The sequence below is a fragment of the Suncus etruscus genome, chromosome 16, assembly GCF_024139225.1.
Source record: "Suncus etruscus isolate mSunEtr1 chromosome 16, mSunEtr1.pri.cur, whole genome shotgun sequence".
Classification (NCBI taxonomy): Eukaryota; Metazoa; Chordata; class Mammalia; order Eulipotyphla; family Soricidae; genus Suncus; species Suncus etruscus.
Genome location: NC_064863.1, coordinates 9,519,472 through 9,546,803, shown reverse-complemented (window position 1 = coordinate 9,546,803; position 27,332 = coordinate 9,519,472). Strand labels below are relative to the sequence as shown.

At 39.5% G+C, this 27,332-nt stretch overlaps 1 protein-coding gene and 1 non-coding gene across 2 annotated transcripts in view; both read left to right on the top strand.

Annotated features, from left to right (window-relative positions):
• The first annotated feature begins 3,102 nt into the window (after positions 1 to 3,102).
• The window catches only part of RAB28 (RAB28, member RAS oncogene family), a 62,811-nt gene continuing 38,581 nt past the window's right edge, over positions 3,103 to 27,332 (top strand). The window contains exons 1-3 of the mRNA XM_049790060.1: positions 3,103 to 3,425; positions 7,767 to 7,863; positions 14,865 to 14,953. Of these exons, the coding sequence (XP_049646017.1) occupies positions 3,351 to 3,425; positions 7,767 to 7,863; positions 14,865 to 14,953 (261 nt within the window). The 5' untranslated portion in view covers positions 3,103 to 3,350. The remainder of the gene's footprint in view (positions 3,426 to 7,766; positions 7,864 to 14,864; positions 14,954 to 27,332) is intronic.
• On the top strand, positions 10,894 to 11,000 carry LOC126033068 (U6 spliceosomal RNA). Its single transcript, XR_007504225.1, has one exon. It is a non-coding gene; the product is annotated as a U6 spliceosomal RNA (small nuclear RNA).

The following is a 27,332-nucleotide window of genomic DNA, read 5'->3' as shown; positions in this document are numbered from 1 at the left end:
GGCAGCGCTCAGGGGTTAATTCTGGCTCTATGCTCAGAAATCGCTCCTGGCAGACTCGGGGGACCATATGGGATGCTGGGATTTGAACCTTCTGAATGCAAGGCAAATGCCTTACTTCCATGCTATCTCTCCAGTCCCTAAATAACACTTCTAATACTTTTATTCTTTACAAGACTTTTGCCTGTAGGTTAAGTTTTTTGATAAGAGGCTTCACACATAAATGGGGTTAATTTTATATATTTCACGGTGTTCTTATGAAAAATTAACATGAAAATTCATGTAAAGCAGGGGTCTCAAACTCGCGGCCCGTTTGCGGCCCTCCGTACAACATTTTGTGGCCCGCGGCCAGCCTTCAAATATCGCACTATTCGCGATCATTCGCTTACTGAATAATCGCAATAAAAATCGCATTAGTAAGAAAAAAATCGCATTAAACATTCGCATACTCCGAGCAGTTCTGTTTGGGGTATGCAAATGTTTAATTCGATTTTTTTTCTTACTAATGAGATTTTTTATTGCGAATATTCGGTAAGCGAATAATCACGAATACTTTGCACCTAGCGCAGACGTCATTTTTTTTTTTTTTTTTTTTTTTTGGTTTTGGTTTTTGGGCCACACTGGCGATGCTCAGGGGTTACTCTTGGCTGTCTGCTCAGAAATAGTTCCTGGCAGGCACGGGGGACCCTATGGGACACCGGGATTCAAACCAACCACCTTTGGTCCTGGATTGGCTGCTTGCAAGGCAAAAGCCGCTGCTCTATCTCTCCAGGCCCGCAGACGTCATTTCTGCTGCTCCTGCCCACATCCCCCCCCCCCTTTTTGTGAAATCCCTTATGCGGCCCTGCCTCACCCCGACTTTGCCTCCTGCAGCCCCCAGGTAAATTGAGTTTGAGACCCCCTGATGTAAAGTAATTAATAGTGTCACAACATAGTAAGCCAGTGTCATAATGGTAGGATTTATCTCTGTATTTAAAATTTAACTTTTGCAACCCAGGTGCCCAACAGATGAGTAGCTAAAGAAACAGTGGTACATCTACACAATGAAATACTATGCTGTTAAGAAAATGAATTCATAAAATTTGCCTATACATGGATGGGCATGGAGACTATTATGCTGAGTGATATGAGGCAGAGGAATCAGTATAGACATAGAATAGTCTCATTCATCTGTGGGATATAAGAAAAAAAAATAAAAGGCAGTATGGCATTCATATCCAGAGACAAGAGATGAGCATCAGGAGGACCAGCCTATAATATGAAGCTTGTCATAAGGAGTAGTGAGTGCAGTTAGAGCACTAATGGCAATGACAACTACCATGACAATGATAGTGTGAGAGAGAAAGAGAGAGGCAGAATGCCTGTCTCAGAGATAGGCAGGTGGTTGGGGTGGGGGAGAGAAATGGGGAACACTGTGGTAAAATCGCACTGGTGAAGGGTGGTGTAGATTCTATGACTGAAACCCAACTATGAACATTTCTGTAACCAGGGTGCTTAAATTAAAAAAAAAAAAGAATAAAACTTAAAATATGCTATTTTCTCACTTGAGTAGCTGAGAAACACAAAATCCAAAAGTAGGAATAAATTATAAGGGTCACAAATGGTCCAGTTGGATAATCTTACCAACACATACCTGACACCAAGTTGTCAGCCCCACCAAGTACATTTTAATTTTCATCGAATTGGCTCAACTCTATTCCCTTCCTTGTCAATGAGAGATCCCATCGTACTTGCTCTGCAAAATACGGTCCAACATCAGGTACTCTGAGAAGTGTGGCCTGATATCTTTTTAGGAAGAGATAAAAGTTTTACTACCCTTGTTATCCTGTTAGCATCACAGTATCAGTACATAATTCACAATATGTATTATGTGATTGTTTCTCAGTTCAAATTCAAACAAAATTTAATCAATTAAAAATATAAAATTTCTGTTTTAGCCTTCATTGGCAGGACAGTTTCCAAACCTTTTCGACTTAGGGGGTCCTTCTACATACATAAGACTTATTGTGTGTGGGGGTCAGTGGTATCTTACAAGTCTGAAGACTCCATTAGTTAACCTCCAATGTGAACCCCAGTGAGCACATATGTGAAAACCACTAACCAGGAGTAACAACCAAGAGTGTGGAACCCCTGTAATCCAGCAGCAGTACCTACAAAAGTAAAACGAGGGCCCGGAGAGAGAGCACAGCGGCGTTTGCCTTGCAAGCAGCCGATCCAGGACCAAAGGTGGTTGGTTCAAATCCCGGTGTCCCATATGGTCCCCCGTGCCTGCCAGGAACTATTTCTGAGCAGACAGCCAGGAGTAACCCCTGAGCAACGCCGGGTGTGGCCCAAAAACCAAAAAAAAAAAAAAAAAAAAAAAAAAAAAAGTAAAAAGAGAAAAAAAAATACATTATATATACATATACATACATTTTATATAGAGATGTGTATGCATCTATATATACATTTTATATACATATTTTTATATACAGATGTGTATTTTACATATACATACATATACATTTTCTATATAGATACATACCTTATATGTAGATGTGTGCATCTATATACATACATTTTATATAGAGATGTGTGTGCATTTTATATATATATATATGCGTGTGTCCATGCATATACACACATTCAATAGTGGGCCCCAAAGGAGTCCTGTTTAGGAAGATTCATAGTTTCACATCAGGCATTTTACTACAGAGAAGGGAGAGCAACAACATTTCGTTGCTGCCCAGGGAGACAAGCCCCGGCCACTCGCCGCTTCCGCGTCCCGTTGCCACGGCAACCGAGACGCGCAACTCCCGCGTCTTCACGTTGCCTGGACCAAATCCTTTTCTTCGGGGGCGTTCTACGAATCCGCCAGCATCCGGGAAATCCACCCTGAATTCCATTTTATTCCCGCCGTTTCCTCTCTCTATTACTATTTATATCCACGGCTATGACTTGATTATTGAGAGTTTTCACTCCCCGGGGCCGTGTCGGCCTCGCTCAATTCGCGAGCTCCCTCCGTGGACGGTCTCGCGAGCGTTCCAATTCTCGCGAGAGCCGGAGGCAGAGCGCGGATTGGCTGGCGGGCGGGGAGCACGTCACGACGTGAGGTCAAAGGTCAGGCCCGGGCGCTCTGGGCGGGTAAAATGGCGTCCGGCGACTGATTTGCCCAAATTCCCTCCAGCCGTCGCTGAGATCCCGGGGCGGGGGGGATCCTGCTTCCCTCTCGGCGGCCTTCCTCCTCTCCCCCGCCCCTGGAGAGCCCCCCTTTGCTTTGGAGGGGTGTCTTTGTTCCCTTCGGGGAGGAGAGGGAGGAGGAGGAGGCGTTGGGTCTCCTTCCCAGGATACCCACCACCATCAGCATCACCAGCATGTCGGACTCAGAAGAGGACTGCCAGGACAGGCAGCTCAAGATCGTGGTGTTGGGGGACGGCACCTCTGGGAAGGTCAGTGCCAGGGCACCCCCAGACCCTGCAGGAACCTTTGGGACCCTCCCCATCCCTTTCGCCATGCCACATTCTGCACTCCTGGCATCCCCTCCTGGAGTTGAGTGGCCTGGCCTGGTGCATCTTGCAGGCCAACCCCGAGCTGTCTTGCACCCTTCAAGTCAGAGCAGCAAAAAGCAGCTGCCCCCCCCCCCCCCAATCAGCTCCTCCACCTCCTACTCGGCTGGGCAAGCTCCTCCTTGGAGGTCTTGCAGCTTCCAGGTCATCTGACCCCTTTTGCTTCTGGGGTTGGGCATCCCCAAATGCAGCTCCCCCAAATCTCTCCCCACCGCGGGGCTCTTGGCACCGAGAGGACGAGCTCGGGCAGATGTTGTAGGCTGTTGCTGCTGTTGCTGCTGCTCCTCCCAGGGGTCAGATCCCACCTCCCCCAGCTCACCCGCAATCTGTGGATGTTTAGCTGGGTGTCAGGAGGGTGGCTCCAAAGGGGGAAAGTGGAGGGAGAGGAGAGGGGAGGGCAGGGGAGGGGAGGAGAGGGAGAGAAAAAAGAAAGAAGGAAGAGAAAGAGAATGAAAGGAAAGGAAAGAAGGAAAAAAGAGAGAAGAAAAAAGTAAGTTTTTACGATTTGAGCGTGCTCACTGCCTGCACCTGCAGGATTTGGGGTGCGCGCCGATCCCGACCGGTACGTAGTTTGCAGAATTTGCAGACCCGTACATCAGCACAAGCATCCTTGCACTGGCATCCCGAGGTCGCCCCAAGGTGGGCTGCACACACGCACACACAGGGGAGCCTTACCTTAGTGCTGTCAGTAGTAACTTGCTAGCGTGCTAGCTGTGTGAGAAAACCGTGGCCAGCGCTCCTATCCCAAACCCCTTATCTACCCGGGGGCAGAGTCCTAACCCTGGGTGCTGGCAAGCCAGCAGAGGAGCAGGTATGCGACCTGGTGCTTACCTTTTTTTTTTTTTTTTTTTTTTTTTTGGTGTGTGCAGAGGCTCCAGATGATTTCCTTGGAGCCTGTGAGTGAACCCCCCCCCCCCCCGTCCCTTCACCCCTGGGCAATAAAGCGAAGGGGTCTCAGGTGTAGCTGTAGGGGTGTCTGTGTTTATATTTGTGTGTCTATGTGTGTGTGTTTGTGTTAAAGTTCTCTGTGTGTTGCTTTTGGTTGTGTGGGCAATCAAGTGAAGGGTTTTAGAGGTTGTGTGTGTGTGTGTGTGTGTTTGTTGCTTTTGGTTGTGTGGGCAATCAAGTGAAGGGTTTCAGAGGTGTGTGTGTGTGTGGTGTGTGTGTGTTTGTGGTGTGTGTTGCCTCCTTGGATGCTTGGTTTATTGTTCTTTATTGCAGAAGGAAGACTACTTCTTAGTGTTAAAGAGCTGGGGAAGGAAGGAAAGAGCTTCAGGATCACTTGTCTTTATTATGTACACTGAGAACAACAACCTTTGGAATGGAGAAACTTAGATGTACCTTCATTGTTTCTGACATCTTACTCTATAACAGTTATTTTATATAAAGCTTTCTCCATATTTTCTTCAGAATGCCTCGCAACTATTTCCTAGTTTTACATTCAACTAGTCACTGATTTTTTTTCCCCATTTAAAATTATGACTGCACGACATATTACTAGGTAAACATTGCACAATATTCCTTAACAATTTTAAAACAAATTTAAATTTTTTCTCTCCGTATTTATGTATTTTCATATATGAGTTGGCATTTGTTCAATATTTTATGTCTGGTGTTTTTATTTAAATTGCCATATAATATCATTATTAATTGAGCCTGAGTAATTATGCTTTTTCGGAGAAACTTTATGTAGTATAGGACAAGGCAGTCTTTGTTTTTTTCTAAAAGCATGTCATTTACTTTTGTTCAGAAATTTTCTTACACAGATAACAGCAACATTGCCTTTTATTTTTTCATATATCAGATTAATTTTTCTCTTACACCTTATTCAATTCTCATAGGCAGCTACCAACAGTACTATGCTGCTTTAAAACCCTTTTCTTTTTCTTTTTTTATTTTTATTTATTTATTTATTTATTTATTTTTTAAAACCCTTTTCTTTTATAAATGCTGCCTCTCTTTTATTCTTGTAGCCAGTTTTAACTCCTGGCCATTTTCACTGACATTACTTTATACTGTTGGTTTTAACTTGGAGCTTTTTATTTTTAGCACTTAAGATGGGCTAACGTATTGAGTTGTCTGCCTGCCACCAATAGTTTCCCTTTGAGAAATTTAACTCCTCTAATAATTCATTCTTCTATTTCTTTCTTGTTTTGATTCAGATATTTGATTTTGTTGCATATTTAATTTTTTTGAGGCAGAAGCCTTTGGTGTCGTCTTATTGTGATATGGAAAATGGTTGTTCACTTTGAATTTGCCTTAGAAGAGTATGTATACAATGAGAAATTATTAAATGTGAAAATCTAGATAAACAAGGAAGAAGTTCCTCCTATTGATGTATGTCACAACTCTTTAGTTTCCAAATTTAGATGAGATGATATTAAAACCATTTCAGTGCTCTGTTCTCAATGATCTCTACTTTCAGGGCCTTATTCGAAATCCCATTTAAATATAAATATAAAGCAAACTTTATGTTTGTTTCAAACATACGAGGGTAAGGTTTTCAAACTCTAAGTTCTGTTTCCAAGAAAATATATTCAGAACTAATCTGTTTAATCATTAATTTATAAATATTGAACTTTGACAATCTTATATGCAAATAAAATATTACCTTAAATGACATTATGCCGATGTTTCTGACTTTTAAAAATATTTCCACCATTACCATACTACATTAAACATTTGAAACATCTGTAATTGGATAGGTATTGACAGTGCTTTTTCCTCTAGAATTATGTCTCTGTAGGTTGATTTTGTGCTTTAAATTTAGTGATAAGACAATGAAAAAGGAAAGCTTTAAAAAAGAATGCTTGTTTTTTTTAAAATTTGATCTCTTGGTTTTTGTGTTGTTGCATTATTTTCAGAGAAGCCAAAAATATATTTCATTTTGGTGGAATGAATTCAACTTCCCCAAATCTAACTAGCTTAGAAATGTATTATAAATGCTAACATTTAAATATGAAAGAATTAGCATTAGGCAAAACAAATTGCCATTTATATAGGAAATAAGGTTCTTTAGTCAAAAGGAATTTTAATGTTTTTTTTGTTGTTGTTGTGTTTTGTTTTTGTTATAAGGAATTGAAGTTTGGCCAAGTTTTCTTGTGCACTGCTGGACTTACATCAGAATATTATAAGCTGTATTGGAAATTTTATCATAATTTTTATTAGTTTTGGAGTTGACCTCTTTTTAACTTAAAATTAGATTTTCTTCACTTAGAGGGTCTGTCTTGAAGACCATAAAACCATACAGTTATCCTTCTCTTTCTTGGGGAATGTATATAAGTAAATGGTTCATTTAGAATGTTTAAGCAGTTTTGAATTACTGAGTTATTGTTGTTACAAAAAACATGAATCATTCTTTCGCTTTGCTAGGCAATGATACTTTTGAAGAATTCACCGGCGAAGTTGAATACAACTTCGAGTTACTTAGTAATTTGGACAAAACAGTTTTTTGGCCAGCTTTATGTTAATTTTGCTTTAACGTCTTCATTTAAGATATATCTTGTTAGTACATTCTGTAGGATTATTGTAAACCTTAGCAGGGGTCCTCAAACTTTTTAAACAGGAGCCAGTTCACTGTCCCTCAGACCACTGGAGGGTCTGACTATAGTAAAAACAAAACTTATGAACGAATTCTTATGCACACTGCATAGATCTTATTTTGCAATGAAGAAACAAAACAGATACAAATACAAATGTGGCCCGCGGGCCATAGTATGAGGACCACTGCAAAGTGAGGCAACATATGCTTTACTTGTATTAAAAGAAGAAAAACATCTATAATTGGGTTTTCCCTTCCTTAGTGCTTATTATTAGCTGAGGGCACAAAGTATTTAGTATTTAGATGAAATAAGCTGGAATTCTCTAAGATCTCTATTGAACTGATGATTCGGGATCCATTAGATTCAGAACTTCAGTCTTGTTATTTTCGTTTTCTCTGTTGGTAATTTTCAAAGCCTGATTTCCAGCACGGAGAAAGTCTGTTTTAAATAGGGGATTTAAGCAGATGTAACCGATGAGTCTTAAGTCCCCACTCCTGCAGCCTTGTAATTACAATTTATTGGATTGAATGACAAGTTCTGCCCGACCTTGTAACTGATTAGAACATTTGCTTGCTGGATTAATGGGAGTAGAAATATTAAGCTTACTTAACATTTAGTAGCCTACTTCAGCTTGCATTCTCAAGACATTAATTTTGATCCTCTGTGCCTCGATTCTCTTTAGACCTCCTTAGCGACGTGTTTTGCTCAAGAAAGTTTCGTAAAACAGTACAAGCAAACTATAGGATTGGATTTCTTTTTGAAAAGGATTACCTTGCCAGGTAAGAAATGAAAACATCTGAGGATGGTTTGCGCAAGAAACTTTTAGGAAATTATACAAGTAGATTATGGGATCCGATATCTTTTTGAGAAGGATAATATTACTCGTGTAAGGGACAAAGAAAGTCTTTTAACACATTAAAAAAATCTTAAAATAAGAGATTTTGACTGAAAAGCGTTAAGGCAATTTTGCGGTTGTTTCTGCATGAAATGAAAGTATTCGTAGTAACAAGTAACTCTGGGGGAAGATAACTTTCATCAGCATCTACCACGAAGACATACTGTCTGTGGATGTGAAGAAAAAGTTTGTCTTCCCTCATTCTTTTTATTGTCTCTGACCCCTTACAGTATTATTTTTAGATTAAACAATAGTTATTTTAAAAACTGAAAATGTTTTAGGAAAATCAAATTCTATGCAGTTATCAGAAGATAATGTGTGAACTAATGTGAAAAGACTGGAAAGTATTATGTTTTAAAATACTATTTGGTTCGCCTCTCTGCTTCAGTTTTTATTTGAGAAAAAGTTGGAACAGAGGTATAGTGTAGCGATGGAACTTCTGTACTCTAATATGTGAATGCTGTTTTATGCAAGGCAGCATGAAATTGCTGGCATTTAATAGGCCACTAAAATTTAGGGTCCCTAGGCACTCATAAAAATACAGTTTGAGCATTCAAGATGTTTCAGGGCACCATGCAAAGAACCTATTTAGATGCCAGTTGCAGCACATTTTGTGGGAAATACGGGGAAATAATAACAACAACAAAAAAAGAGTGGTTTCTGTTTTAAGTTAGGTTTTGAACAATTGGGGCTTTAAAATGCTCTGTCCATTCACTTGTGATGGTTACACTCTGTTTAAGGGATTTTTATTAAAGCAGTTTGTCTTGATTTGACTTTAGCTACTACTAGTCCCTTCCTCTCTGCTGGGAGGAAAGCACATTTGAATAAAAACGGTTGCAAGTGTACTCTGAGCTTCATAGATTGGATTATGAAGGATATAGTGGCAAGTTGGGCTTTAATAAATTCCAGTATTATTGAAATATGTTAATCTCTCAAACACCCCATTTATCATGCAACTCTCCATGAATGCGTTGGAGCAGCTAGTGAAAAAAAGACTCTTGGTAATTGAAAGTATTCTGCCAATCTCACTAGGAATGTACTCTATTATATTTCGTGATGGTCTAAATTCTGCTACCAATGAAAATTAATTAGAAGATATGGCATGAGAAAAGAATTCTGATTTTCCATTACGAATTCATTGTTCAGCAAGAGGTTTTTAATGAGGACCATGTGTGTATTTTCTTTCATTTGTATTTTAATGTATCTGCAACCGAAAATTTAGTTTTTTTTTTTTCTCAGTCATATGGCTAGGTTGATGCTATATTCAGAATATTTATAGCCATCATTAGTGAAATATGTGCATAAATCACATAATATACATTCTGAAAGCTTAGAGTTTTGAAACCATGGAACACAGAATCTTGATATTGTAGCTAGGTATTGCCTTTTTTAAAGTTTAATTAGCAAAGGCACCAATTTTCTATATCATCAATACTGTGTGTTTTTGTTTTCCTGAGTTTTTAGGTTAGAGATTTGTTTAGTGTTTAGAGCAGGGGTTTCAAACTCAATTTACCTGGGGCCGCAGGAGGCAAAGTCGGGGTGATCCTTGAGTGCAAAGTCAGTAGTAAGCCTTGAACATTGGGGGGTGTGACCCAAACAACTAAAACAAAACAAAACAAAAAAAAGATTCCTCTAGGGCCACAAAATGTTGTATGGAGGACCGTTTGCGGCCCACATGAGTTTGAGACCCCTGGTTTAGAGGGACAATTACCTACACAAATATTAATGTTTTCAAGTGGGTTTTGGACATTTACGCATGTGATTTCTCATCTATTGCACAATGCTAGCAAGTTAAAAAATGTTTATTATTTTGTAAAAAGTATTTAGACATTTTTGAATTCCAAATTCACAGTCTGACAGTTTGGAATTAGGAAATACGTTGAGTAAAAATGACATTAATAAATGTATACTCAATAAATAAACACATATGTCCTAATTTCCCTCATTAAGTTTTTATTTTGGTGGGCAGAATTCCAGAAAAAAGACTTTTTTTTTTAAAAAAAGTAATTGTCTTAAAAAAAGTAATTGTTTTTATGTTACCTAATAGATTCAAAATTATGGTAGGAATTTCAGTAGAAAAAATTGCCTAATGTATTTTTTATTTTATATTTTATATTTGTAATAGGTCTGTTACAAAGTGAGGTGACTAAATACAGGGTTCTCAGTGGACCTTTTATCTCCTTTGTTTTGAATTCATTCTGAGTATCAGATTCAGGATGATTACTATTTGTATCATTTGCTAAAATGTTGCGGGTCGTATTTGGACAAATGTCATAGTTGTTCACAGCCGACTCAAGCCCTGTGTCCATTTACATGTCAGAGCTGGGCTCTGCCCCTGTCTGTCCATCTTATTCACATTCTCTTCCTGCCAGTTTTCAAGGCCATTACTCTGGAACTCCTCCCCCGATTTAGACTATTTCATAAGCCGGTGTATAGCTGTATAGTCTGGATGCAACCACTGTGCAGATTTTCCAGCTTCTAACAGTATGTCTGTTGCTCTGAGAATCTGCTGATAGAGCTTCTTAAGAGCCAGAGTCCAAATACTGTCAGGAAACTGGTGGGTCCTGGGCCAGTCAACAGCGCTCTCCTGTGAAAGGGGTTTCTGAGTCTTGACAGCGAGAACTGGCGTGTGTTTTTCATTATGGCTCCACTGGACGACACTTAGACCAAGACACCCAGTATACTTTGCCATGGTCACTTTTCAATCCTTCTTGGTGGCTTTGATTCATATATAAAAAGCAACTTATCTTTATTTTCTCACCTTTTTTTAAAAAAAAAGAAAATGCGTCCAGATGCAAGTCTTAAGTTAGGAGCAGAAGTTTCCTTGTATTTTTTGTTAGGATTAGGTTTTTGGTAATTTTCTGATGTTCTTGATTTATACTAGGTGGATTCCTGATTTAAAAATTTTTGCAGTGTGCTCGCTTCGGCAGCCCATATACTAAAATTGGAACTATACAGAGAAGATTAGCATGGCCCTTGCGCAAGGATGGCACGCAAATTCGTGAAGCGTTCATATTTAAAAAAATTTTTTTTTGCAAAGTCAAGGATTCAGATACTCCTTTTCCTTTGTTGGTATATCATTTTGGAAATGTCTTAGGATATGGTATGCAAAGCCTAAAATGAATATTGACTTGAATTTCATCTTTTTATGATCCCTGAATAAAGAATAAAGAATGAAGACTCACTCTTTATTTTATTATTTTATTTTAATATAATATAATTTTTTTTCTTTTGCTGGGGATGGATTCTCCAGGCTCACACTTGTGAGGCCTTTATTCTTTTCTCTTTTTTCTTATTTCTTTGTTTTTTGTTTCTTTCTTTTTCTCTTTCTTTCTTTCTTTTTCTCTTTCTTTCTTTCTTTTTCTTTCTTTCTCTCATTCTTCTTTCTTTCTTCTCTTTCTTTCTTGTTTTCTTTTTCTTTTTCTTTTTTTTCTTTCTTTCTTTTTTCTTTCTTTCTTTCTTTCTTTCTTTTTTTCTTTCTTTCTTTCTTTCTTTTTCTTCTTCTTTCTTTCTTTCTTTCTCTTTTTTTTCTTTCTTTTTTTCTTTCTTTCTTTCTTTCTTTCTTTCTTTCTTTTTCTTTCTTCTTCTTTTTTCTTTCTTTCTTTCTTTCTTTTCTTTCTTTCTTTCTTTCTTTCTTTCTTTCTTTCTTTCTTTCTTTCTTTTTCTTTCTTTCTTTCTTTCTTTCTTTTTCTCCCTTTTTTCTTTCTTTCTTTCTTTTGCTTTTTTGTGTCTTTCTTTCTTTCTTTCTTTCTTTCTTGTTTATGAGCCACCTGGTGACACTCAGGGGTTACTCTGACTATGTGCTCAGAAATCTCTCCTGGCTCGAGGGACCATATGGGATGCCAGGGATCAAACAGAAGTCTGTCCTGGATCAGCCGTGTGCAAGGCAAACGCCTTACCGCTGTGCTATCGCTCTGGCAGCGAGGCATATGTTCTGAATGACATTCTTAACCCGTATTCTTTTTGAGGCTTTATTTTTTTATTTTTGTTATTATTTTATCGGGCCTCATGATTGTAAGGCGTGTGATTTTTTGCTGAGTCACACCCCTAGGCTCCTATTTTATTTTTATGCGTTAATAACCCTGAACTTTCTTTTTTTTTTTTGCTTTTTGGGCCACACCCAGTGACGCTCAGGGGTTACTCCTGGCTATGCGCTCAGAAGTCGCTCCTGGCTTGGGGGACCATATGGGATCCAACCGCGGTCCGTCCAAGGCTAGCGCACGAAAGGCAGGTACCTTACCTCTAGCGCCCACCGCCCGGCCCCGACCCTGAACTTTCAAATGTGGATGTTATAAATATACTTGTAGGTATAAAAATATAAGGAGATGAGTTTTACTGAAGTATGTGATTTTTTTGTTAGTTTGTTTTTTAGTCATACCCGTTGGACGCTCAGGGGTTACTTCGGCTATGTGCTTGGGGGGGACCATATGGGATGCCAGGGGATAGAACTGCGGTCCGTCCTAGGGCTAGCGTTTGCAAGGCAGACACCTTTACCTCGAGGAGCCACCACTCCAGCCCCAATCAGCTTAATTTTTGATAACATTATAGATGATTCTTGAAAAATAAAAGATCTTTTTTTTTCTTAATGAAATTGGGTTTATACACATTTTTGAATAAACTTAGTCTATGGCTTTTTGGTTTTTGTTTTGCTGATTCCTCTGTGAGCATTAATGTGTGGTGTATGTGGGAATGAGATGGATGATAAACTTCAGTAGCTGTCATTAATGCTAATGGAAGTTCCTCATGTAAACCTCCTGCATTTTGGCAGATGGAAGAAGACCTACATTCAGATAATGGGGAAAGACTGTAACACAAGCCTAACACAATTGCGTTGGGACAAAGCGTGGTGGATTTATCAGCACCAAACTTTCTTTCATTTGTGAAGTGGAAAGAAGGGACTGGACAGCCTTCAGTTTTAGAGTTCAGCATTGGTGTTAAAATTCGCTTGTTAATAGGTTTTCCTGTTTGGAAATTTAAAATAAAGACTTCTGAGCCATTTTAAGTTTATTGGGTTTGCTTATCCTCGTATAACAATAATTTTTACTTCTAAATGGGAACTCATTTATTTTTTATTTTAAAAATAACTATTATTGAAAACATTGTGAATTATAAAGTCCTTCAGAGTTGGATTTCTGCATTTAGTGACAGTGGGAATTCTGGGCCATTTCACTACCAGTGTTGATCTCCTCTCCAGTTTCAGCATGCATACTATACCTACACCCTTTGCCCCCTGCCTATCAGTGCAAGAGGCCCAATTTAAGTACAGTTTGTTATAGTTTGGATCTTTTGATTCTATGTTGTTGACTTTGAGCTGGGTATTTAGTTCTGTCCTTTTTTTATTCCACCAATGTACCTGAGACCACTTGATCCCTGGCCCCCATCCTCTGTTTTTTCCTTCTAAATTTTGTAGAGAAATACAAAATAATGAGGTAAAACAAAGTAATTCATGTCACAGGGTTCTATGAGAAAGGCCGGAGCCCCTATCTAGAAATGAAAAAATAAAATTTGAGGAAATGGAAGGAATGGCAGATTTTTCTTTACTATAGGGATCCAGCCAACTTTGGGGGGGAAATTAGACAGAAAATACCCTTGGCCTAAGTAAAAACAGCATCATGTCATAAGATCAACTACAGGCTCCAGCATAATAATAATCCAACCCGAAGGCCTTTCTTCATGGTCCAGGGAAAGTTCTCAATTGCAATAAGGATTCTGAATTAGAGATCTTGGTTTTTGCACAGATCCTGGGTGTTCAGAGTGTCCTTGAGGACTCATTTTAAAGTTGCTAATGAGAACTGTGTCTTTGACAAAAAACATGGATTTTATTAGGAGATTGTGTGATTTTTATTAAGAAAAATACTTTGAAGTTTTAAAGTAAACTACATACTACACAGTTTTGATTTTTTTTTCATAGTTATGTACCGATAAGAGAGGATGACGTATATTTGAAGCAACCAAATAGCTTGCAAAAATAGTATTAAATATTTCTTTTTCACAGGAAAGATAATTGTTATCTTGTTTTATGGAAATGGAAACATATACAATGAAATTTGTTTCAGTGGAAATACTCTTGAACAGTACGAATATATTCTCATATATATTATGTAGTTATTGGGTGTATATACTACATCAGTTTTTGAAGAGGCTATCGTGTACATTTTATAGATGGTTAAAAACATAATTCTTGATTATACTCATTTCATATAACTGCGTTACTAAGACTAGACTGTTTAATCATTTGACTAATGCTAGGGGTATTTTTAAAAATAAAAGACCTTTCAGCATATTTCAGAATCAATAGATATAGTATGAGTAGTAGAGTAGGTTAGTATATAAAATTCAGTTTTGATTTTTAAGTATTTTTCTTAACCATATACTATTAAGGAAATTGTTCTTTTGTTAGTGAGACTTAGAAAGTTTATGAATAAGAATTTGCTTTTATTTCTTTTACTTTGAAGGTGAGCTATAAAAGTTAATTTATTGGTGAGTTTGGGTCATTTCGGTGGTGTTTGGGTGCTATGTTAGGCTCTGCAGAGGGGTTACTCCCGGAGATATTTGCAGTCTAGGAAGTGCTGGGATCAAACTGGGAGTCTAACCTAGATCAGCCTGGTAAGTGCAAGATAAGTGCCTTATTCACTGTTCTCTCTTCCTCAAGTAAGTTTTAATGTGGTTCCATGGAAATACCTTAGTAGGATATTCCTAAATTCCTGTCTCTGATCTTTTTTCAACAACATTATCCCAGAATCGCAACTATCTGATTATGTGAAACTACAGAATATAAGGTGGATTAACTTCTGAATTTATTGTCATGACTTAATGGCTTGTGAAACTTGTATTTTTGTTTAGCTTTTCTGTGTTCTTAATTAATTTTTTTTTTAAATATTCCAGGAAACCTGAATGTTACCCTTCAAGTCTGGGATATAGGCGGCCAGACGATAGGAGGCAAGATGTTGGATAAATACATCTATGGTGCACAGGTATAATATGAATTCTTTGGCTGTTCTTACTAAAAACAATCCTCACACACATACAGATGGGTACACAGACACACACGTGATTTGTTCTTGCTATATTAAAGATTGTAGCTTAGGAAACGTTACAGTAGTGTTGAGGTTTCTGGTTTGCTATAGAAATTTACCACACCAAAGTCCCCAAGACTTTCCACCACCGTCTTTTTGTCACTATTAGTCTGTCTTGTCCTTTCCCGCATCTTACTTCATTCGTATCTGTGATGAAGAAAGATTTTTACATTTGTGCTTGTTCTTTGGTTTCATTCGTCTCAAGTGATACTTGGAGTGATTAGGCTCGATGACTGCTATGACTAATAACTTTCATATGCTACTTATATCACTAGATATTGCCAGCTGCTGAACAAAGGCAGTGATAAATGTCACTTTTATATTTATTAGCTGGTTTGGGTAAGATGAATACTTTCAGATCAAGTCAGTTGATCCCTTTCAGAAAAAACAAATGGGAGGGGACAATTTAATTTTGATTTGAGTGGCAGGTTATAGAAGCATGTGTATTTATGTACTAGGAATTAATTTCCTAAATATTTTTCTACTATCCTATGAGATTATTTTAAAGAGTAATTTACTAAATACATTCTTTAGATTTGAGAGATATATCAATACATCCTAGTAGATACTAGACATGACTATGTGTACAAAGCACATACATACAGTATTTTAAAGTGATCATGTCTTTTTAGAAGATAATTTACGTGGAGTAAGAAAGAGCACCTGAGTGTATAGACTAGAAACCTTTGGCCACATGAATGGCTACCTAGAGTAAAAAGCATCTTTTAAATTAGAAGTATAAAATAATGCCTGGTAGTAACATAATTTATAAAGTAAATTTTTGAAGACTGGAGCAATAGCACAGCACTTGCCTTGCAGGTGGCTGACCTGGGTTCAATTCCCAGCATCTCATATGACATCCCCCCCCCCCCCCCAGTGTCATAAGGAGTGATTTTTTTTTTCTTTTTTTTTGGTTTTTGCATCATACCCGGCAGTGCTCAGGGGTTACTCCTGGCTGTCTGCTCAAAAATAGCTCCTGGTAAGCACGGGGGACCATATGGGACACCGGGATTTGAACCAGCCACCTTTGGTCCTGGATTGGCTGCTTGCAAGGCAAACGCCGCTGTGCTATCTCTCCGGGCCCAGGAGTGATTCTTGAATGCAGAGCTGGAATGATCCTAGAGCATTGCCAGATATGGCTCAATAACTTCCCAAAAAAGAAAAATAAAGATAGTTTTTTGGCATATTATTATTATAAATATATCTTTTTTTTTTTTTTTTTGGTTTTTTGAGCCACACCCGTTTGATGCTCAGGGGTTACTACTGACTAAGTGCTCAGAAATTGCCCCTGACTTGGGGGGACCACATGGGACGCCGGGGTATCGAACTGCGTTCCTTCCTTGGCTAGCACTTGCAAGCACTTACCTCTAGTGCCACCTCTCCGACCCCAGTTTTTTTTTGTTTTTTTTTTAATATCCTCATGAGGCATCAGAGGGGGGAATATTCTTTTTTGTGGTTGTTCCATTTTAGTTTTTAGCAGTGCTCAGGAATAGCCCTCCTGGCTTCACACTCAGGAATTACCCTAGCAGGTGCTTGCAAAACCATATGGGATGCTGGGGATTAATTCTGGGTCGGCCCTGTGCATGGCAAACTTCCTACATGCTTAATTATTGTTCCTGTATTGATGGGGTAGTATTCCCAATCTACATTTAGTTATTTTTTTGGAGTTTGATGTTGAGAATCACAACTTGGCTTTGTAGCCCAACATAGATCATGAATGAATCCGGAAGGACTGAGGAGATGGCTCAATGGGCCTGAGCACATGCTTTGGATTTGGGAGACTGATTCAATCCCTGAGCACTAGGACCTCCAAACACAGAGCCAGGTGTAGATAACCTCCCATTGCCACTGGGTGTGGCCACCAAACGAATCAAACAAAAAGAAATGAATCAGGATGATGGAGACATGTTTAATATCTCTTCTGTCCAAAGCTGGATACTTGTCCAATACTACGACCATCACTGTGAATGGAAAATGAACTTGGCATGAGTGTTTTCCAATACATGAGAGTTCATGGTTCTTAATCTTGATAGCAAATACCTTTCTGCAGTAGTGATGTGTTGATTTGACACTTGAAATGTTTTTATTATTTGGTTTTGGGGGGGGAATCACACCTGGCAGGGGCTTGGAGCACCAGAGATGCAGCTGGGATTTGAAATGCCTTCACTTTTGTACCCTCTCTGCAAACTGCATGACATTCCCCCTCTACCCTCCGAGAGGTGCAGTCTTTAGTAAGGAAAGGTGGAGCATAATTGCTACTGTGTACAGCACCCCTCACAAAAGAGCTGAGCCATCTGCTGGCAGGTCAAGGATGGTAGAGCTGTGGTACAGCTCAAGAGTGCACGCGTGTTAAATGAATAAGAGCAGTAGAATGGCCTGTCTCGAATACAGACTGGGGGTAGGGAGGATCATCAGTAGGGGTAGGGTAGGGCATCAGTAGTGGAAATGTTGCACTGGTAAGGGAGGGTTCTTTCTATGACTGGAACCTAACTACAGTCATGCTTGTAACTATGGTGCTTAAATATTTCATAAAACAAACAAACACAAAAACTCATCTTAGAATTCCATGCTGAGGACCCGATGCAGTAGTGGTTAGTTATATATTTGCTATCTTTTCCTGGAATACATTTATAGATCCCTCTTGTGTCTTTTTAACAATTGTATGCTGGTTCTTTTTTTAATATTTTATTATTGTTTGTAAAATTTATTTTATTGTTATTTTTTAAGTTAATGACTATTTAAACAAGGTTGTTCATAATACAGTTTTTTTTTCACAATTGCCAACTTGTTAATCCCCAGGTACCTTTTTTTTTTAAATATAATTTTTATTTTGATCATAGTGGCTTACATATTGTTGACAATAATATTTTAGGTACATATTTACATAAAATCAGGGGGGATTTCCATCACCAATTTGTTCTCCCTATACCTTCGTTTTCGTCCTACCTCCCATATCCTCTTCCCTCACCCTCGGGGCTGCTAGAATATGTGGTCCCCTCTGTACCTAGCCTACTACTTAGTAGTAGTTTGGTCTTGGTGCCTCCCTTATTTCCCCCTCTAACTGAGAGGCAGGGCTAGCTAGTTCAAGTTACGTGGTTTTGTTTGAAGAAGAGAAAAGTAATAAACTGAGGTAAAAGTCTAAGTACCCGAAAAATGGGCAGAATTCTTCTAGACTAGAGTCTTTCATCATCGGTTTGAGAGACAAAGGAGAAAAAGAAGGTGAAACACTCTACCAGTACAAAAAGAAGTGTCAAATATCCAGTGAGGACTCCAACTATAATAATAAGCACCACAAAAAAAAAGCCATGGTCTTGAGATAAGAAACATGGCAGAGCACATAAAGAAAGAAAAGAAAAGAAGAGAAAAAAAAGTATAAATGGGGGGCAACAACTTCAATAACCACCCCAAAACAAAGAAATTAACCAAAAATAGATAGGTAAATAAAAATAATAATAATAATAAATAAAGATAAAAAATAATATATAAAAAATAAACAATGTTTTGTGCTTTTTGCTTTTTTTTTTCCCCTCCTGCCCTGGCACAAGTAAATATTGGGGTCATTCGAAAAGGAATTCAGTTGGCCTGAGAGATATGGGGTTTCTCCACGTCTGGAGTATATTGCCATGGGATTAACTATAGACTGTTCAGGATCATTTACTCTCCCAGTGGTGCTTTCATGGTGTTTGGAAGACTTCTGCTCCATCCTGGGTGATGAAATAAGACCTCTGTATCTAGAGATCTTAGTATCTGCACAGGTCCAGGAGTGGGACTTATGATGAAGTCTTTCTTTGTGGTTCTAGAAGTTCTGTTCCCTCAGTGTCACTTTAATCCATCTTCTGTGGTTGGTGGTCTTGGTCTTTGCACTGAACCTAGGATGGCATCTAGGATAGCATCTTTCTTTGTGTTTCCAGAAGCCCCACTCCGTTGCAGTTGTCTCTGCCAGACCTTTGGAACTGGGGATCATGGTTATTGTGCAGTTCGTAGTTCAAACCCTAGACTAGGGCTTTTTTATTGGTCCCAAGATATATACAGTCTGGTCATGGTTCTAGCAGCCAGTCATCTAAATCGCGATCTTGGCTTTTGGACCTACCAAAGGGTGACAAGGTCTTCTGATTTTGTCTTATCGTTAGCTGGTTAAGGTAGGATAACCTGCTCTTAGGTCAAGTTGTTCCCATTTTCCTCGTTGTCAGGATTCATATTAGGGGCTGGCACTTGTTTGGTGACCCAGCAGTATTAAGGCTGTCCCGGATGGGATTTGTTTCCTGCAGCAGTTGTGAAAGAACGGTGCCTTTTCTATGTCTGGGATTGAGTGGTTCAAGGCTAGATGGATGGGGTCTAATCACCTGAGGTCTAAGTTGAGTCCACGTGACATATTTTCAAGTGTAGGAGATATCCCTGTATTGTAAACAACTATGAGTTTCCTATCCCTAGTAGATAAGAGCTCTTTTTTTATATGTAAGATTTCCCCTTTTTTTTAGTGTGCCTTTGCAGGGAGAAATGGTGCTACATTATATTGTCAGTGTATTTGGGGGGTAGACAGACAGGAAAACAGAAACAGGTCATACACCAAAAAAGATAAAAATAGGAATAGAAATGTATGTGCTCACATATGTATATGTAGAAACAGACATTTTTTAAAAAATGAATTAACAAAGTATTTAAAGGACCAAAGTGATTGCAAAAGACTACCTTACATTTGGGGAAAAGCAGGTAAGAGGTGGTGTAAATACAGGTCTTATACTTATGTTGGAAGTACAGGTTTTCCCATTGTCTTTTGGGTTTTTCTTGTGGTATGTGGGTTCCCAGGCACCTTTCCATCACACCCCCTGACCTTCTTCAGATTGGCAAAAGATTTGCGGCATGGAGGTCTTGGAAGAGTTCTTGCATTGGGGCTACTTTTGGAACTAAGTCCGGTTTCAAGTAACAGTCCACGTTAGGGGGAGTTGGTAGGGAGGGCCGCGCAGCATGAGTCCGCAGGGGAGTTGGCTGCCTTTTCTTTCAGGAGACGAGGTGTGGGTTTGTCTGGGTGTCCCTTTGCTTGGGTGCTGGGTACTGGTTCGTTGGGGTAGGAGGTCAATCTTGATGCCTAATAGATTAAGGACTGAGGGTGAAGAGTTTTAATACGGTGGGAGGTCTGGATGGGATTGAGGGGAGAAGGGATAGTTGGATTTCCAAAGGGGGGAAAGGGAAGGTATATGGAAGGGGTTAGGAAGGGAGAAAAGAGAAAATAGAAAGAAAGGGAGAAGAGAAAAGGAAAAAAGAAAAGAGAAGAAAAGAAAAAATAATAAAAAAGAAAGTAGTGAGAAGAGAGGAGAAAATAGCAAGGGAATGCTAGTTTGCTTGAATGTGTTCGATGAGTAGAGCCTGTAGTTTAAGTCTGTACATCGTAGTTGCTGCTTCTGTGGTCTGACTGGTCACGTGCTTCAATTCCTAAAAGGCGGTATAACCTAGAGATTAAGTATATGTTAAAGAGTTTTCTCGGGACCATCTCATAGTGCAAGCTGGGTATGGTATCTCTTGTGACTGAGCCCCGAGCTGCCATCTTAGTTTGTCCACCCTTTGTATCCAAGAACGCCTGTGGACAGAAAAGCTGAGAGGTTATTTTAAATATAGTAAGATAAAGGCATTAGGGCCTGGAGAGATAGCACAGTGGTGTTTGCCTTGCAAGCAGCTGATCCAGGACCAAAGGTGGTTGGTTCGAATCCCGGTGTCCCATATGGTCTCCCGTGCCTGCCAGGAGGTATTTCTGAGCAGACAGCCAGGAATAACCCCTGAGCACCTCCAGGTGTGGCCCAAAAACCAAAAAATAAAAAAAAAGTCCCTGGGATCACAGGTAAAGAATACCACGGGAAATCACTGACTCCAATGAAACATCCCATAACACTATGTTTTAATGCCTTTATTTTATTTTTTTTTATTTTTATTTTTTTTGGTTTTTGGGCCACACCGGGAGGTGCTCAGGGGTTACTCCTGGCTGTCTGCTCAGAAATAGCTCCTGGCAGGCACGGGGGACCATATGGGACACCCGGATTCGAACCAACCACCTTTGGTCCTGGATTGGCTGCTTGCAAGGAAAACGCTGCTGTGCTATCTTTCCGGGCCCCCAGGGACCTTTTTAAAATACCTATTGACACAGCCAGGGCAGGGGAGAAGGAACCCTGGCCTATTTTTCTTTCTTTCTTTTTTTTTTCTTTGTTTGTTTTGGGGCCAAATTGGCAGTGCTGAGGGGTTACTCCCAGCTCTGTGCTCAGAAATTGCTCCTGGCAGGCTCAGGTAATCATATAGGGTGCTGGGGATCAAACCTGGGTTTGTCCTGGGTTGGCAGTATGCAAGGCAAATGCCCTACTGCTGTGGTATCACTCCAGCCCTGGCCTTGGTTTTTTATTTTTATTTTATTTATTTTTTTTATTAACAATTTTTATTTTGACCAGAGTGGATTACAATCATTCACAGTAGTATTTTAGGTACATAGTGACATAGAATCAGGGACATTCCCACCACCAATGTTATCCTCCCTCCACCCCTGTTCTCAGCATGCATCCCATATCACTCCTCCTCTGCCCCCCCCGGGCTGCTAGTATAAGTAGTCCCTTCTGTGTCTAGATTGTTGTAGATTGGGTATCGATTCTGTTGTAGTTGGCTTTGGGTTTAGTGTTTAATTCTGATCATTTTTTATTTCTACTCAATGTTCATACAAGTGTTTGGTCTTGGTGCCCTCCATTATTTCCCCCTCAATTTGTGAGGCAGAACAAGATGGTTCAAGTTAAGTGGTTCTGTTTGAAGGTAAGGAAAAAAGGGGGGGGGGGATAAATTCAAACAAGCAAAAAACGGGAGGAGTTCTTCTAGAGACTATAAAGATCAGTTTAAGAAAAGAAAAGGAAAAAGGAAGGAAAACATAAAAATAATACAAAAATTCAATCCCTCCCCCCAAAAAACAAAACAAAAATAAACAAAAAAACTAAAAAGCACCACAGCAATACAGATAACAACCAAACACACTAACCATGATCCTGAAATAAAGATGAATCAAAGCACAGGGAAAAAGAAAAGAAAAAACAAGCAACAATTACAAAAAAAATTTTTTTTAAATTTTATTTGTGATATATATATATATATATATACACACACATTTATTTATTTATTTATTTATTTTTTTGCATAGGCACAGGAAGCATTGGGGAGATTAGAAAGGGAATTCTCCTGGCCTAAGAGATACAGGGTTTCTCCACCCTTGAAGTTTACTGTCATGAGTATAACTACAGGCTCCGTACATGCTCTTTTACTCTCTCCTTGGTTCTTTTGTGATATCTGGAAGTTTTCCGCTCCATCATGGATGATGAAATCGGGCCCTGTGGCCCTTAGTATTTGCACATGTCATAGGATGGAGTGTTTCTGTACAGTTCCAGAAGTTCTGTTCCATCACTGTTGTTTTAATCAGTCTTCTGTAGTTGGTGGTCTTGGTTTTTGTACCGATCCCAGGATGAAGCCTAGGATAGAGTCTTTCATTGTTTCCAGAAGTTTTGCTCCATTGTAGTTGTCTCAGTCAGACCTCTGAAATTAGAGACTTTTTAAAAAAACTTTATTAAGTACCGTGGTTACAAAATTGTTTATGATTGAATTTCGGTTATGCAATGTCCAACACCCTTGACCCAGGCACATTTTCCACCACCAGTGTCCCCAATTTCCCTACTCCCTGTCCCCTCTGCCTGTCTCTGGAACAGATATTGTTCTTCTCTCTCTCTCTCTCTCTCTCTCTCTCTCTCTCTCTCTCTCTCTCTCTCTATTTCTCTCTCTCTCTCTCTCTCTCTCTCTCTCTCTCTCTCTCTCTCTCTCTCTCTCTCTCTCTCTCTCTCTCTCTCTCTCTCTCTCTCTCTCTCTCTCCTCTCTGCCCCATCTTTCCCCCTCTCTCTTGATCCTTCTCCCTCCTATTTTTAAGTTTAGACATTTTTTTGTTTGTTTGCTTTTGGGCCATACCCAGATGCTCAGGGGTTACTCCTGGCTATACACTCAGAAATTGCTTCAGGCTTGGGGGACCATATGGGATGTCGGGGATCAAACCAAGGTTTCGTCCTGGATCAGCTGTGCGCAAGGCCAATGCCCTACTGTTCCAGCCCTACACTATGTTTTTCAATATTGTTATTGAAGGGCTATTATGCTTTCAGCCCCTTTCCATACTCATTTTTTGTTCAGAGTGATCATTTCTAACACTAATTGTCATAGTGGTCCCTTTTCTGTCCTCACTGCTCTGCCTTGCTACTTGTGGCAAGCTTCCCACAGTGGATTTTCTGGCCCTTCTCTCTATTGTCTCTAAATCTTATTACCATGCTATATTTTCTATATATGAGTGCAATTTTTAAATATATTTTATATATAACATTTTATATATATTTTTACATATTTTCTTTAAATGAGTGCAATCATTTTGTTTCTATCCCTCTCCCTCTGACTCATTTCACTCAGCATAAATACTCTGTATACATTATATTTATTTATTTATATATTTATTTGTGTTTTAGTTTTGAGGTCACACTTGATGATGCTCATGATTTCTCCTGGCTCTGTACTCAGGAATTACTCTTAGTGTTGCTCAGTTGGACCATACAGGGTGCTGGGGATCAACCCTAACTTGTCCCGGTGTGTACCCTACCTACTGTCTATCACTCTAGCCCATGAATGTTGTTCTGGCTCTTGGATTAATCTCCAGGATTTTATTAGTTCCTATTGTTAAAAACTAAAACAGGGGGCCGGAGAGATAGGCTGGAGGTAAGGTGTTTGCCTTTCATGCAGGAGGTCATCGGTTCAAATCCCGGCGTCCCATATGGTCCCCCGTGCCTGCCAGGAGCAATTTCTGAGCCTGGAGCCAGGAATAACCCCTGAGCACTGCTGGGTGTGACCCAAAAACCACAAAAAAAAAAAAAAAAAAAAAAAAAAAAACTAAAACAGATAATTCACTATACGGATCAGGGAGATATTTGTATTTTGCCTATGGGAATCTTTTTCACTTTTCAGAAGGTTAAATTGTATGTGTACTGTGCCTGCTAAAATTTAGATCTGAGTCTTTGAAATGCCTTACATGACTGTTAAGTGTGGTAACTATGTTTGTTCCTTGAAACCACTTTGTTCTTTGCTGTTAGTATGCATATGATTTGCTGGCAAATTATGCTTACTGGATACAGTGCTAAGAGAAATAGATCGAAGCCCTACCATATAATATTAAGTAACATGCACTGAAATTCAGCCTTGAGGTTCACAGAGAGAAGTTCTGGTATTTTCTGGAATTTTCTTAGTGGATATAGTGTAGGGAAGGCATAGAAAATGGAAGTGTTTTCTGAAGAAGTTGCAATAGGGGAGGACTTATTAAACTCATAGTTAGGTTTTCTAAAGATGGAGAATAAATTGGAAACGGATACTCAGAGTTGTATGGGAATAAAGATACCAGAGGAAGATTAATGGCAGGTAAAAAAAGGTGTCAATGACATGAGACACAGTAGTGGGTTTGGATAACCACTTGATTGATAAGGTAATTAGTTTCATTGGTCCCTAGTAGGTTCTTCTATAATTTTACTGGCTCCTAAGATGTGCTGCTTTTCTGAGGTTGAATACTTTAGCCTGTTTAGAGTACAGGTGGGGAAGAGGGAGATTTGGGACATTGGTGATGGGAATGTCACAATGGTGAAGGGGAAATTATTTACATGACTGAAACCCAACTACAATCATACTTGTAATCAAGGTGTTTAAATAAAAATATTAATAAAAATGGGATTTTTGACCATGGTTATTACTTGTTTTTAAAATATTTTATTACTTTATTTAAACATCTTGGTTTACAAATTTGCTCATAATATAGTTGCTTTGGGCATTTGATGTTCCAGCACAATCACACCCCCAATGTAACACTTCCTCCACCGTTGTCTCCAGTTTCTCACCCTTCCCTTGGCAAATACAAATAATTTACTTAATATTGCTTGTTACAACTAAATGATAATGGGATTATCAGAAAACAAAAGTCATTAAAAGAAAAAATTTGGGGGTTGGAGTGGTGCGCAAGGGGTAAGGCATCTGCCTTGCCTGCGCTAGCCTAAGATGGACTGTGGTTCCATCCCCTGGTGTTCCTTATGGTCCCCCAACCGGGAATGATTTCTGAGCGCATAGTCAGGAGTAGCCCCTGGGCATCACCGGGTATGGCCCCAAAAAATTGAAAAGAAAAGAAAAAAAATCGAAGATTATTATATCTCACAATAAAGTCATTTAGTCATTGTCTGAAGATTTTCTAAGTTGGTTTTTTTGCTAGTTGAACATTCTGTGTTAATTGGTTTTGTCTCTTGAGCTTAAGTGGCTTCTATGATAACTTCACATCTAATTTGGTGCTTTCCTGCTAGGATGTCAGTATTGAAAAATATGCAGTCATGTGCTTCAGGAATTTGAGTTTTCCTGAAGGAGTTTGAATATGCTGGGTTAATGGATGTGGTAAGGCCCCCCAAGTCCTGGAGGCTCCTATTTGCTGCTCTGAAATAGTTGAGCACTTAAACCTCCTGAAGTGGAGGCCTTGGGTGTCATTAACTGTTATGGGAGTTGTGGTAATTCGCATCTCTGAAAGAAGCCATGCATTTCATTTCTGAGAGCAAACTTTTGACTAGGGTTGTTCGTTTATTCCTTTACTATGAACGTCAACAGTGATGCTCCCTTATACATTTTTTATTTTGTATTTTCTGGGGTACCACACCCAGTGGTGCTTAGGATTACTCCTGACTCTGCTCTCAGAAATTATTCCTGACGGTCTCAGGGAGTATGAGATGCCAGGGATTGAAACCCAGGTTGACAGCATGCAAGGCAAACACCCTACCTGCTGTGCTATTGCACTAGCCTCTGCTTCCTTATAATTTTTTAAGAATGTGACTGACTGTTGAGTGTAACTATACCACACTAACCATCCAAGTACCAGTATCTGTCCACCACTTCTATTGGGAACTCTTAGTGTCCTCAGTCACCTGGTAGACATAAACTTTTGCTTGGAATTGAGGGTTGCTGATTGCCACTGAAAGCCATTGCAAGTGGCTGCTGCCTGGACATTGGCTGCAGCCTCTGAGACCAATTCTGCCCAAAAGCTTCTGTGGAAGCTACGTAATCAGAGATGAGCTAGCATTGCCTAAGGATGGTGCAGTATAATTGCCGCCTAACATCACATTGCAAGTTGCAGCTGCCTGACCATTGGCTGTGGCTTTTGGGATCAATCCCACCCAGAAGTGTCTAGAAACTGCGTGATCAGAAGTGATCTAGTACTACCCAAGGAGGGTGGAACCTGATTGCCTCTGAATGCCATTGCAAACAGCTGCTGCCTGATCATTGGCTGCAGATTTTGGGACCAACCCCACCAGGAAGTGTCTGCGGAAGTTACGTGATTGGAGGTGAGCTGCCACTACCCAAAAAGGCTGAAGCCAGTGGGGCCCAACAGCTCCACTGTGCTCTTCAGCAGCACACATCTTCTAGATAAAGGAATCCTAGCACACATCATGCAGAAAATATCAAGCTACAGGCATGACACTGGGAAAATGATGCAGGCCAATACCATACAGAGAGAATGAAGATGGCAGCTCTGATGACCTGAAAAGTACCAACCGCCTTTTTAATCTCTCAGATAAGGAGTTTAGAGAAGAAATATGGAGGATGGTCATAGAACTCAGAGAAAACAGATCAAGCTGAATGGATCACAAATAAGAATCAAGATGAGATGAAAATAGAAACCAGAAAACGACTGGAAATACGTGATAGGTGAAATGAAAACCTCACTGGAAAGCCTTTCCAACAGAGTAACAGCAGCTGAGGACTGAATCAGTGAGCTGGAAGATAAGGTGCATAACAACTCCATACAAGAGAGAAATGAAAAGAGCCTTAAAACAAATGATCAGACAATAGAAAAAAATCCTCAAATAATGTGAATAGATGAAAATAGACATCTTTGATAAACTGAACAACAACAACAAAAAATACATAAGAATCATTGGAGTCCCAGATACCCAGGAAAAAAATCCTCTGGAAGAATCAACATTCAGGGGAATCATTACAGAGAAATTTCCAGAGCTAAAGAGTGCATGCAACCAAATCATGCATGCCCAGGGAGTACCAGCTAAAAGTGATCCATCTGAAGGAAAATGCACCCCAAGACACATCCTAGTTACAATGACGAATCCCATAGATAGGGATAGAATACTGAAAGCGGCAAGATCAAAAAGGGGAATTAGGGGCTGGAGAGATAGCATGGAGATAGGGCATTTGCCTT